General features: G+C 40.7%; 2 protein-coding genes across 6 annotated transcripts in view; both read right to left on the reverse strand.

The window, feature by feature from the left end:
* Nucleotides 1-9,235, reverse strand: part of pfkpa (phosphofructokinase, platelet a) — a 23,707-nt gene extending 14,472 nt beyond the window's left edge. For 2 of the 5 annotated variants that reach the window (XM_076290442.1, XM_076290441.1), the window contains exons 1-9: nt 9,010-9,235; nt 6,202-6,275; nt 5,384-5,461; nt 4,836-5,025; nt 4,031-4,196; nt 3,893-3,937; nt 3,548-3,656; nt 2,870-2,965; nt 583-675 (exon numbers count right to left, since the gene is read on the reverse strand). In XM_076290442.1, coding sequence (XP_076146557.1) covers nt 583-675; nt 2,870-2,965; nt 3,548-3,656; nt 3,893-3,937; nt 4,031-4,196; nt 4,836-5,025; nt 5,384-5,461; nt 6,202-6,275; nt 9,010-9,100 — 942 coding nt within the window. In that variant the 5' untranslated portion in view covers nt 9,101-9,235. Of the gene's footprint in view, nt 1-582; nt 676-2,493; nt 2,590-2,869; nt 2,966-3,547; nt 3,657-3,892; nt 3,938-4,030; nt 4,197-4,835; nt 5,026-5,383; nt 5,462-6,201; nt 6,276-9,009 lie in introns of all 5 variants that reach the window. The other 3 variants (XM_076290440.1, XM_076290439.1, XM_076290438.1) reach the window with 3 other exon arrangements.
* A 1,792-nt stretch (nt 9,236-11,027) lies between these two features.
* On the reverse strand, nt 11,028-12,545 carry ifnu (class II cytokine, IFN-u). Its single transcript, XM_076291386.1, has 5 exons — nt 12,432-12,545; nt 12,187-12,264; nt 11,572-11,697; nt 11,345-11,425; nt 11,028-11,155 (listed from the first exon to the last, which is right to left on the reverse strand). Exons 1-5 carry the CDS (start codon nt 12,543-12,545, stop codon nt 11,060-11,062), a joined length of 495 nt encoding a protein of 164 aa, XP_076147501.1. The 3' UTR covers nt 11,028-11,059.
* Between the last annotated feature and the right edge of the window lie 476 nt (nt 12,546-13,021).

Raw genomic sequence — 13,021 nt, forward strand, 5'->3', positions numbered from 1 at the left:
CACACACACACACACACACACATACACACACACACACACACACACACACACACACACACACACACACACACTTGTGTTGCTCATGCACTAGAACAGTAGTTTCTGGAGGAGTTGTACTAGTTAAAGTGCCCATAGAGTTTGAATCTGACAGTAATATCTCACAATCACTCAAAATCTCTCTCATACTTATTTCCAGCCTCTCGTCACTCTCCTATCTTAGTTCAGATAAAAGCCCTGCACAATAAACTCAAGAAATAAGAGTAAATCACTCAACCTTTTATCTGACAGATGGCCAGAACAAAAAAAAAACATTGCACAAGTAATACAAGAGGGCAGAACACCAACCGCACTTCCTCTTTCATGTTGGACACCTTTGTAAGACAGATACTGCGTGTGTTCACCACTACTCTCTGTGCTCTCTCAGCGCCCTGAGCTGTGGTGTCAGTGTTCACGTGGCTCGCTGCAGCCAAATCCGCTAACGGGCTTATCCTAAACCTCTGTCCACTACCTCTCATATGTCTATGAGTCCATGGCATGGCTGGGCAGGGCAGAGTTCCTCTTCCCTCTCCGGGTGCCACTCACCAGGATGCGGTCGAAGGCCGATGGTGTGCCACCCCGCTGGACATGACCCAAGATAGTCACACGTGTGTCGAAGCCCAAGCAACGGACAACCAGCTGGGAGAGGAAGCACAGAGAGAGAGCATGTTAATAATATCAAATAATAATTTTAAATAGCAGGTTGGTACTATCACTCGCCTAATTTAGACATGAATTATAATATAAAACATAAATATATAATATATATTTTTAGCACCATTTTCAAAAGGCATATGTGTCAAAGCACATTTTCACAGGCCTTTGTTGGGGCAACAAATGTGCAAACAACACGGAACGTTTCCACAGCACTCTTGTCTGCACTTGAAATATCACACTGTGCTACGTATATAGAACACACTCCCGCAGCTAACTACATTGGGCATTAGCTGTATGGTGTGACCATCACAAAGCAAACTAGATGTGACAAAGACTAGTGTGCTGGGAAACAGTTCAAATGACACTGTGTCTATGCTGTCTCTCTACACAAAGTTATAATAAATGCACTTATGTCTATGTTAAAAATAACATAGCAAAACCATTTCATGTTTAAACATCAAATTCAGAAATTGTTATGCTTCTCGTGAAGCGAAAGGTATGTTTATAAGCATACATGCAGTGGACAGGCTCAGGGAGAAAGTGCAGGCTACATGCAAAACATGACCATCCTCAGTAAGGTTGGTGAGTTCGATAAAACTCGGATTTTCAGTCATTTGTAGTCTAACAAGGTTTTCAGAGGAATTCAGTTTCAACACCAGGGGATTTAAGGCAAATAAATGTAAATGTTACAAATAAGGTACCAGAGGAACTCCTGCAGGACCTATTTAATCTCATATTTCACTGAATTTATGATAAACACACCATGCTTTACCACCATTTTGTTCCATATATATTATTTATATTGTGAATACATATTATCTGGTAAGACTTTACCTGGATAGTCTGCCTATGGAGACTTTACATCATCTGTTTATCTGATCATCTGTTGAGATTCAACTTCAGTATGTAAAATTGTTCCCAAGCATAATCATAACCATAAAATGTAATTAAGAGTGTGTCAACAGATAGCTTGTTGATCATTTGAGCATCTGTAGATACTTGGAGATAGTGTAGATAAAGGGGACTATCCAAGTAAAGTCTGACCTGTTATCTAACATAATAGCACATACAGTAGAAGTATAGCTATAGAGCAGTGTTTCTCAAAGTGTGGTCCGGGGACCACTGGTGGTCCGTAAGCTATCCCAAGTGGTCCGCGAGCAGACGTGATAAAATATAATATAGATGAGTTGTTTGCAATATTGAATCAACTTGTATGTAAATCCAAACAGTTCTGCAACACTGTCTATGTAAGATATGCCAGTTTAAATCATATAAATCCTCTGACACAATAAGCAAAGTGCAAAGACAATAAGCAAGGGGGTTCAGTGAGTAGGCCTATTGTGTAGGCTAATATACTGTTGAAGTAGGTCTAATCTTTTTTTTTTTTTTTAGCTAGGTGGTCTGTGCGTTTCTTTTTTATTGGTTAAGTGGTCCTTCGTCTGAAAAAGTTTGAGAAACACTGCTACAGAGAAGTATATATATATATATATAGATGGATAGATATAGATACAGAAGTCAAGATAAACTCTATTAACCATCAGCAAGGGACAAGCTTAGCTGGGAAACGGTGCCAGCATACTCCATTGATACTGCATGACACAGGCAGTAGACAGCGAGCAGTTAGAGATTGCGAGATGCACATTAAACAAAACAGGAGGGGGGTCCACTGAAGCCACCTTACCCCAGCTTTCCATATAAGGGGCAGACAGTTAGAGAGGGAAGCCACACAAAGGTCAAGAGCTGAGAATCAGCTGCGAGGTCAGTGCAGGAGCTGGACAGCACGGCTTCAAGCCTACTTACATCCTTGATACAGCCCGCCGTTATGGGCTTGTTGTTGCAATCAATGGCACCCTCGGCTACAATTATGATATTCAGTCTTTTCATGCCTGCTCGGTTCTATGAGGAGTAGGGGTGGGGGGAGGTTGAAAAACATGTTACACACTACAGATACAGGAAGGAGTTGTCGGGGTGGGAGTCCAAAAGACTGGAGAAGCTGCCCTTTTTGTGTGAGTAGTCTGCTCTTCGGAAAAAGAAAAAAAACTCCCCTACACTATACGCTGTGCACAGTTCTCCTAGCGATTGTTAATGACACACCTGAAATGTGACTCACTCACACCTATGTGGGCTGTCTCCATGCCTTTGGGTCTCCACCCCGGCAACCTGTTCAGGTACTCACATCCTTGACAATGCTAGAGGTTATAGGCTTTCCATGTCTGTCGATGGCTCCCTCTGCCACTATAATAATGTTCAACCTGGATCCTCTGGATCGTGTCTGAGACAGTTGAGACAGTTGTTATACATCCAGAAAATATACACAGGGTGCTTTAAGGATTAAATAAGGATTCAAAGTAGTTTGGGTCTAAGTGTAGCTTAATCTAAGATAATCACATGCAATTCAATTGACTCCATAATAGCGACATCTCATTTCATATCTCTTGCACTGTGGCAGAGACTTAACTTCAACTATAATAGCTAAAACTGAAACAACAGCTCATGTTAAAAAGGATTTATATGGTAAGTATAATCTACAACAATCACCAATGTCAAAATACTTTAAAAAAATGTGGCATATCATAATACATTACTATACAATAAATCTAAATAAAGTAGGCTAACTAAGAATCCCTGGTCTGAAAAAGTATGAAAAAATACTATCCCTGATGAAGTGAAAGAGCATATAATGACCAGACACCTCCAGGCTACGTTCTGAATAAAACTTGTGTCATGTGAGCATTACTCACACTGTACTTATCATACTGTGATATAGTGCAAGAGTAATAAATCAGTGAGCAGTGATATATTAGGACTGAAATGGGTCTGGTGCTTAGAGTTGGGTGGACTGAGGCCTGGTTACCGCGGAGAGCTTCTGACACATCTTGTCCTCCCAGCCATCCTCAGGAGGCATCTCAGGAATCAGTACCCAGTCAGCACCACAGGCAAGGGCGCTCACTAGTGCCAAGTAGCTACACACACACACACACACACACACACACACACACACACACACAAATATAAAGAGATTTGTGCCATACACAGAAACCACATTGATAAACACACTCAAAGTGAATATACCACAAGCTACCATCATCCCTCACAGAAACCATATCACACACACACACACACAGAGTATGCAAACAAATCAATATCTATCACACTGCACATCAAAGGAACATCAACAATCAAAATGTATGTCTCTTACCCACAATGCCTTCCCATGACCTCAAGCACAAAGGTCCTTTGGTGGCTAAAAGAAAAATGTTATGTTACATCAGAAAGCTCATTAGTAAGTAATACAATTAATGAATTCACTTCCTAAAGTTATGCAACAGTCACATACCTCTGAGCGGTAGTCATGATTGCATCCACAACTTCAATGATTCGGTGGAGAGCAGAGTCTGTTCCGATTGTCATGTCAGTTCCGCAGAAGTCATTGTCAATGGAGCCCACCATCCCCACAATGTGCAGGGCCGAATACCTCTGGGCTGCCTCCTCATCGATCAGCCCTGGAGGGAGAGCAAGAAGATTTTACCTAAAGAAGGAGACCTTTGGTGTATACCTAGAGATGTGTAAAATTAGGTCAAATAATAACAATAAAAGCATTTCTTCAAACAAGGAAAGTAACAACAAAAAATCAGAAGGAAGTCTGAAGAATGACATACTGCATTCCAGGGGAAAAGTGAATAAGTCCTTCTGTGTGTAAGTGCATTTAATTCATATTAGTCTGAGGTGTAAAGGGTACCATGAACAACACGCCACCTCCTTGGGCTATGTTTCCCTGTTTTGATATTGTCCCTGTGGTCTGCAAAGACTTGAATGCTCTATCCGAAGGAATTTCTCATTCTCTCAATAAATTATTCTCTCACTAGTAAGTCCAAGTCAGACTGGAATGCAGGTGTATGAATGTCATAAACCTGTATGGTCTCCATTCCTATATATCTCACTGTCTCCTCCTGCCCCCCTCCTTGTCCCTCACCCTCTCTCCTGCACGCTCGGTGGTGTTTTAAGCCCCCAATGTTGTCTTCCAGGCAGCGCTGCCACCATTGGCTTAAAGGCACTTAATACTAACCCTAACCTTAACCCATGTCTAACCCTAGCACCTTCCAGGCAGCGCTGCTTAAAACACCAAGAAACCTCCTGCACACCTTGCTCCACCAGCTCAGCCAATAGCCCACTCCACTCCTCTCTGAACAGGTTGGCCCCTGTCAAGCTGCCGTCTCCTCCAATCACACACAGGTTGGTGATGCCATGCTGGACCAGGTTGTGTGCCGCCTTCAGGCGCCCCTCCCGTGCCCGGAACTCTTTGCAACGTGCGCTGCCAATGACTGTGCCACCCTAGAAACAATAGGATTTTATTACAAATGAAGCCAAATGTAAAATGATCTGAATATCAAGATGGGATTATTTCACTAAGTGGTTTCTACAAAAGTGCTTTTTAATTTTTCCAACAGTCATCATTCAAGCATTTTAAGGCATACCCACTTTTGCCACAATAAAACAGCACTATGATATTCACGATATTACAGAACTATTATCCACAGGTAATAGGTTTAACAATACATATTTCAGACTAGATATATTATAGTCTTGTATGATTTTTCTCTTATACATATGAACTGCTTTTCTAATTACAATTGCTCAAACTTCACTCAAGACTTCACAAAGCTAGTCAATGCTTTTCCAGGGCACTCACCACTTGAAGCATACTAGAGACACTCTCCCATGTCGCCTCCTTAATGTTATCTCCACCATCCACCATACCCTGATATCCCTGTAAGCAGACACATATGGAGGGACGTGAAGAAACTTCCAGAACCAAACAGTGTGAGAGGACCGCATCACAAATACTAATGTTGCATTAACCTGGCTCCTCATATAGTACATACTCCTTCAAACACTTTCTACACACAATTAATTTCATTATAATTTCAATAAGATCATATATGGCCAGAAAGTGTATATAAGTGTATACTGTATATGTGTGTGTATATATATATATATATATATATATATATATATATATATATATCATGTGTGTATATGTATATAACCACACAAATAGAACCATCTGCAAGACTGGGAAAGGTGGGGGGAATGGCTTATGATGTCTCCAGTCAAATGACAATCACCAAACTGCCTTTTCAAATGGTCTGGTCAGCTTCTACATTGCCAGTATATATACAGGGTGCTATATCTGCCCTTTTGGTGTTTGCATGATAAACAAAAGGGCTTGCTCTGGAGAATCTTTGTGGACATGCCCTGATGTAAGTGTTCCGGACCAGGGAGCTCATAGAGCTGATAGGTAGTCTTGCTCTGACATTTATAAAGGCCTAGTTCTGGCATGTGATGTTAGCTTGAAGTTGAACTGTATGTAGTGTGTGAGACTTTGAGTGACACTGCTTTCTATAGAAAGCATGTTTGTTTAGCATGTTTTAGGCCAGTCATTTACCACCAGTCAGGCTTTAAGTTATTACATGTTTTGTCAAGACAAGTATTCAACCCTCAACTCACCTCATGGATGAAATAGACTTTCGCTCCGACGTAGATTCCCATTCGGACAACAGCCCTGACAGCTGCATTCATACCTTAAAGTAATAAAGATATAAAAATGTCCAGCATTCAGTCTATTGTAAAGATATTTGATATAGCAAAGGTCATTGATGCAGAATGAGTAAAACAAAAAATATATGAAGAAAATTGTTAAGAGAACTTCAGTCCAATTAAATAAACAAGCTGTTAAAAACTGCAGCTCTGCAGTCACAGACTTACAGAGAAAAGAATAACAAATGGATCAACTTTAAAACTTGAGAGTGTGAAAGTGTTACAGTGATGAGAAAAGCACAGCAAGCTGGTGTTGCCTCCTGAAAAAACAACAACACTACTGTTATTCTATGTTGTATACATCACTTTGGATAAAAGCGTCTGCTAAGCAAATAGACATAAACATAAACATTATTATCACTCGACATTCTATATGTGTTCCTTTATTCTATGCATATGAGTGTTTGTGTGTTTGTGTGTGAATCAGCCTCAGAGTGAGTGCTCCTGAGCAGAGCTCCATGCCATGTTTGGTAAAAGGCTCATTTGACTCCTCCTACTTTCACTAAGCTTGTGGCATTCAAAGGAACTCATTACAGCTCAAAGAGGGGGGAAAATACTAATGTGGGACATACAGTTAAAACTAGGCCTATGTCTTCATGTGTGTGTCTTTGTGTGCGTGTGTCTGTGTGTCTCTCTCTCTCTGTGTGTGTGTGTGTGTGTGTGTGTGTGTGTGTGTGTGTGTGTGTGTGTGTGTGTGTGTATGTGTGTGTGTGTCTTTTAAAGAAATGGAGTGCCACCGTGGAACCTGGCAGACTCCCAGGCAGGCCTGGTTTCATGTGTTTTCCAAATTGGCAAAAGAAATGTTAGCTGTTAAGCTCCAGTGCTGTTACCAAGCAACTCATGGTCTACCAGAAAATGCATTAGCAATGAACTGGACTTGAGCAGCTTCTGCAGTGCCAGCTTCCTCTAACTGGCCCCTCTGGTGCCACTCAAAAATGTATCTGTTTCAGGAAGACATCATAGCAATGGATGCAAAAACCGAGCAATCAACATAATTTACATCTACATATATGACACTAAATCTCACAAATTTTTATGCTCTATAGATGATCCTCAAACTGCTGTGCATGTCCATCTATGTATAGCAGTCATATGTAGGCAACAGGTCATTTACGTTGCAATATTCAGGGCAATAGAATCATCATCACTAAGGGGCAAAGGCACTATTAGGCAAATACTGTATTTGCTTGTGTTGTCTTTTTGTTTTGTGTGTGTGCTGGCAGTGCATATTTTAATCCCTTACCCGTGAATTTCAGTCATGTTAACTTCACAGGTATAAAACTCAGCCCATCCATTTTAGAAGAGCCCAGTAGTTCTACAACCATGACCAAGGTCGCTACGTGTGTGGTCATATACAGTCTAAAAGGAACTCATGGATACTGAGGGCACTACACCAACAGAACAAATTGTCCTTGATGACCTTGTCACAGACTTGTCACACTGGGTGGCTGCAATGTGCTTGCCTAGCTTCTCCACAGTAGGCCTACAGATCTCTCGATCTGCTTGGTGCAGTTCTCTTACATTTCATTTTGTCACATGTTAATCAGAATTTGAAAGACTTAACTGGCTACCTTATACTGAAAAGGGCTTTCCCCTCTCCATCTTTCTGATGACTATTTGCCTGTTGCTACTAAGCTTAGGTAGCCTACAACAGATGCTGCAGCCAGACAACTATGTAGAGCCACTAGACAGTTAAGCCATATTCAGATTTGAATCATTCTGGACATGAACATTGCTGCGTTTTTCCATCCTCTTGCTCGCGCATGGCAAGTTCATGATGTCTCTCTGTGGGTTCCCTATGACGTATGCACACTCTGTCTGCGATGACTGCAGATCCTCACGTACACACATCCCTATACACCGCATCAGTACCCACAACTCTCATGACTCACAGAGCACATCCGCACTACACGGCTGTGGCCCTGGCTCCAGCTGAATCTCCGGATTCTATTGAATGTGCTTAGCTTATACATGGAGCTATTTGTGGGTTTCGCAAGATAATGTGGTAGCCTATCCCTTGTTTCCCATGCCCGATGATGGGCATCAAAATAGCGGCAGCTGAATCGCGCACAGTTGGTTATGATGTTAACTAGTTGGCACTTCCTGGTTTGTGAGTGAGAGTCACGCGTGTTATTTCATTTGCAGCGCAAGCATAACGCTCAACAGTGATGATGATATCTTGGCGGAGGACAATTTAGTGATGATAGGTAGGCTAAACGCTGAGGATGGGTTGAAGCGTATTATTTAGGCGGAAGCTGTAGAGACATGAGGCTTCATGAAATGAACGGAACTCCGCAATGCAGTAGCCTTCCGTAGGCCATCACGAACATCTAGCCTTCTATAATTGACAGGCCTACTGGCTTAAACACGAACTACATTAACCAGCCAAGAATAGGCCTACGAGATATCAAACCTACGTGATGTCATAAACATCCTGTACGTGGATAAACCGAGAAATTAACATTGGACTTCACCTTGAAGGGTATGGCTAACTAGCTATTACATCTTTCCAGGGCTAATACAGTGTCCACCTGGGAATTCTAAACAGACATCATATTCTGTGCTGTAAGTATCAATCTGTCACTGTCGTAGCCTAGGCATAGTGCAACCAAACACACAATATCTGACTGTCTGGTTGGATACTTTTTGCCCTCTGTGGGCCCATCCATTGATACAATGTCACAGCGTTCTCGCACTGTCAACAGTCACGCAGCCTACCTTGAGCATCCCCGCCACTTGTGAGCACGGCGATGGCTTTCCCGGAGCCCGTAAGATTTTCAAAAAATCTCTTATTGTCTGGCTGCGCCATCTTCACCACAGACGAAACGGACAGGACAATTAAATAAAATATAAATTAATGTATGCTATACAAAATATCCCCGGTAGAGAAGCGGGTGCTGTGACTACGCCACCCACTTTCCTCTCTTCCAGCCCGTGTCCGTGAATCACTCCCTCTACAGTCCAAACTCAACGGTGATTTGCATACAACTTTGAGTCTGTAATAACTTGACAGTACCACTGTCCAATGAATGGTTAAATCACGTATACACCGTCACAGCTTTGTCCAATTGAACGGTAGATGGGAGGGTATTCCCCAGTAAGGCGATCTAAAATGAGGAAGCGCTACAGCGACTCCGCAAACTGTTTGGTTTGTTGGAGCATCCATGCATGGACCAGAGGATACTAGATCAAGAGTAAGTCATAACATGAAGTCAGTAAATGGTAGGCCTGCTGACACTGTTATGGATATATCTCTCTGAATAGTCCTAGGCTATATTGCTCTCTCTCTCTCACACACACACACACACACACACACACACACACACACACACACACACACACACACACACACACAGAATGTATTTGGTACATAAAGTAGCCTAACTGAATGGAATGCATTGTCCATTGAAACCTTGCATGCACCTAGGCTAGCCTGCACCTATCGTCATCCTTATTTTCTAACGTATTAGCAATGTAGTAAATAGGCCATGCGTCATAATATTCTATTTAGGAGTCTTTTTAGAAATGCCCCCCAAAACATGTCCGTGGTATATAGCATCTGGCCCACACGGGAGTACGACATCGTCAAACTATAACCTCCGTAATTTCCCCATTCATTCTCTATGGCGAGTCTTAACAGTACACATGTAATACTCTTTTTGTCCAACGGTGGTTGTTTTGGCGCTGTTTCGCGTTTGCCATCGAAAACGGAATGAAATGTAGGCCTACCTGCAAACAATGTAAGAGGCCTATGCTGACTGCATCAGTGCTCAAAGTATTCTAAACGTTTATCAATTATTTGTTAATAACTAACTAACTTCTATTCAAGTCATATTTCTGGGACTTTCTGGGATAATTATTTCTATTTTTTTTTCACACGTTCAAATGTTCATACAGAGTTCAAAGTTCTCATCGGGTGAGTGAAAGTTAGAATGGTGGTCATTTCAGATGTGTTTGCCAGCACTTCATAAAACTCTCATAGTTTGATAACTTTAAATTATTTGTAGGATATTGCTTGTTCACAACTTGAGCTATGTATGCAAAGAAACAGAGTCTTTTTATTAGTATTATTTCATTTGAGCTACATTTTACACTGATATGGCATGGTGGCAACATAAACACAGCTAGCAATGGTATTAAATTACAGTAGCCTATGATTAAATGTAATGGAATATTCAACTAAGGTAGACTGCTGTTCACAGCACTAAGCTATTTATGGTTGATATACTCCGAGTCTCTGGCCCTCTCTTAGAGCCAGGCATAGTGAGCTGGCCCTCGGAAGAAAAAGTTTGGGGACCACTGTATTAAATGAATGGATTACACCTGCTCAACAATTTAAGAACGTTATGTCATGGGCGCCCTCTACTGAAACCGTAATTGCATAGTGCTGCTGAGAGGAGCTGCTGATGAACTACAGCTACTGTCATCTAGTGGCCGTGCTGCAAACTACAGTACCAAAACTAGTTTCCACATGTACATGTAGCATTGTCCCCAGCAATGATTATGATCTGCTGATACCTTTACTGTGCATGGTTTGAAACTGTGACATTAGTGGTTTTATTGAAAATGGGATATTAGTGGTTTTCTTTTTTTTTTATCCCGAATTGACACAGGTCTTGCTCTCAATGAATTTCATAATTCAAAGATGGTGTAATGTAAACAAATGTCTTTTTTATTGGAAAAAGAAAATACATGACATGTTCAATAAATACAGTTGTTTCTTATAGTGTAACAGATCCAGGTTCATTCATTCATTCATGTGAATCCTTCATCGTCTTCGTCTTCGTTCCGTTTGTTTCTGCAGTCTTTGGAGTATTTCCCTGACTGTTATATTTGCAATTTCTCCAGCACAATTAGAACGGAACTAGGGAGCAAACATATGAATAAGCATAAGTAGATGAAAAATAAACAGAGAATCCAAACGGAAAATCAGTTCAATTATTTGTGTGCAAAGAGTGACACCCCCCATACACAGTGGAACTCTGTTCTCATTCACTTGAGTTCACATAAGCTAATTCAGAGTTGTCATTTAAACTTCAATGTGTAAACAAACCTTTTTGTTCATGAGAAAAGCTTCTAGTTTGGCGAAGCATGCAGTCACAGGCTCAGAAATAGCACCATGTGGAGGATGGACCTGTACAGAGAAGAGCAAAATTAACAGTGCTGGCTAATTGCTACTTGGGGCTGGTTAACTAAACTAAACAAAATAGCAGTTATATGTTTTAAATAATGTTTTTGTTTACACCGTAACACAAATCAAAGACCTTTAAAGAAACTTACACAGGGTGTCAGAATATAGCTGGTATGCTTCACCATTTCAATAACCTTTTGTGAATTTTTTATTTTCTTGTAGACAGATTCTGCCATTTTCATGATATCCATGAATGCCATAGCATTGTGTTCTATCTGTTGGCAGAAAGTAAATGTTACTTAATATCACAAGTAAATGCAACTTTTATTGGGTCTACCCAAAGAGGAATATTAAAGGAACCGTATGTAAGAAATGTAATTCAATTAATCATAAAATGGCCCTGATTTATCACTAGACATTAGGAAATCATGCTAATTTCAAATACTTATATCACTGACAACAGTAGTCCGGCCAGGATATTGTCATTTAAAAAAGTGAAGTTGCAGCCCTCAACTGATGTTGATGTTTACATATTTGTGTTTTAGCCTGATCCGCCACCCTCCACCTATCTAGTAATCACAAAGTCAGTAGTGTTTCGCCATCTGGGTTGCCAGCTCTGCTCTAGTTACCACATCTGCGGTGTACACCGCTCTACAGTATTTTAAAAGTGATTGTAGTACCAGTTTTGGCCAAAATCCTACATACGGTTCCTTTAACTCTTAGTATAACTGTTAAAAAACAGTTATATTAACCAACTGTTTTACCTGATTAAGCATTTCCTGTGGGTTGCAGAGAACCGTTTTATCAAAGTCATGTCCACACTCTGGGGAGATGTTACTGTTCTGGTTGCAATAAAATAAATGGTTATAGTGGCATTATTCTAGGAAAATCTTTTCAACTCATCAACCACATTTAGTTCAATTAATTTAACAATTCATGTACTCATATATGCACCTTTTACCTATTCTTAGATGATATTTTGATTAAAAATTAACAAAGTAGTATTTACCAGGCTGTTCAATTCATGGAAAAGTTCCTTCCAACGAATCTTCTGTGTGCAAACCTTATGGCCATGCAGAAGTGGCATAAGGCAGAAAATAATGACCACTTTAATCCAGCTCATGTTGTTTTGCTAGAACAACAACAAAACAATATTGGTCAGTAAATACAGTTGTTTCGATAAAAACGGGAAAAAACAGATATGAAAAGTAATAACGTGTACAAGTAAGAGTAAAGTAAATTGCACACAAAGATAGTACCTTACCTCAGCTTGTGCTGTGTGATTTGTCGTTGTAATTTCAGATACTCATGTCTGGGAGCTCATGGTTCTTTTATAGGGGTGAGATGCTTGAGCAGTTGTACCACACCTGTTACACTTACACAAAGTGAAACCAGGAAAATTCTCCCAGCATCATCAGATAAACTCAATGAACAGGTAGAAACTTAGAGGTGGAAAATATTTCCAGGATACATTGCCGAAAAAGGAATTTTGCTGAGTTCAACAACAAAAGGGACCATTATTCCATGTGGTAGGATTATGGTACAGAGTATCTCTATGGTGCAGAAAATCTCACAAATGACAACACAATTCGCAATACA

Source organism: Alosa pseudoharengus, unplaced genomic scaffold (genome assembly GCF_046254945.1).
Source record: "Alosa pseudoharengus isolate Yale_2024_CS ecotype anadromous, Long Island Sound unplaced genomic scaffold, YU_APseudo_1.1 YU_APseudo_1.1_scf_18, whole genome shotgun sequence".
Classification (NCBI taxonomy): domain Eukaryota; kingdom Metazoa; phylum Chordata; class Actinopteri; order Clupeiformes; family Clupeidae; genus Alosa; species Alosa pseudoharengus.

Bases quoted from the DNA above. Each gene is read 5' to 3' on its own strand.
- ifnu (XM_076291386.1), bottom strand. From the start codon at position 12,545: ATGAGCTGGATTAAAGTGGTCATTATTTTCTGCCTTATGCCACTTCTG. The intron at 12,265-12,431 runs GTAAATACTACT...TATTGCAACCAG, and splicing joins TCCATGAATTGAACAGCCTG to AACAGTAACATCTCCCCAGA. The intron at 11,698-12,186 runs GTAAAACAGTTG...TTCTGCCAACAG, and splicing joins CACAGGAAATGCTTAATCAG to ATAGAACACAATGCTATGGC.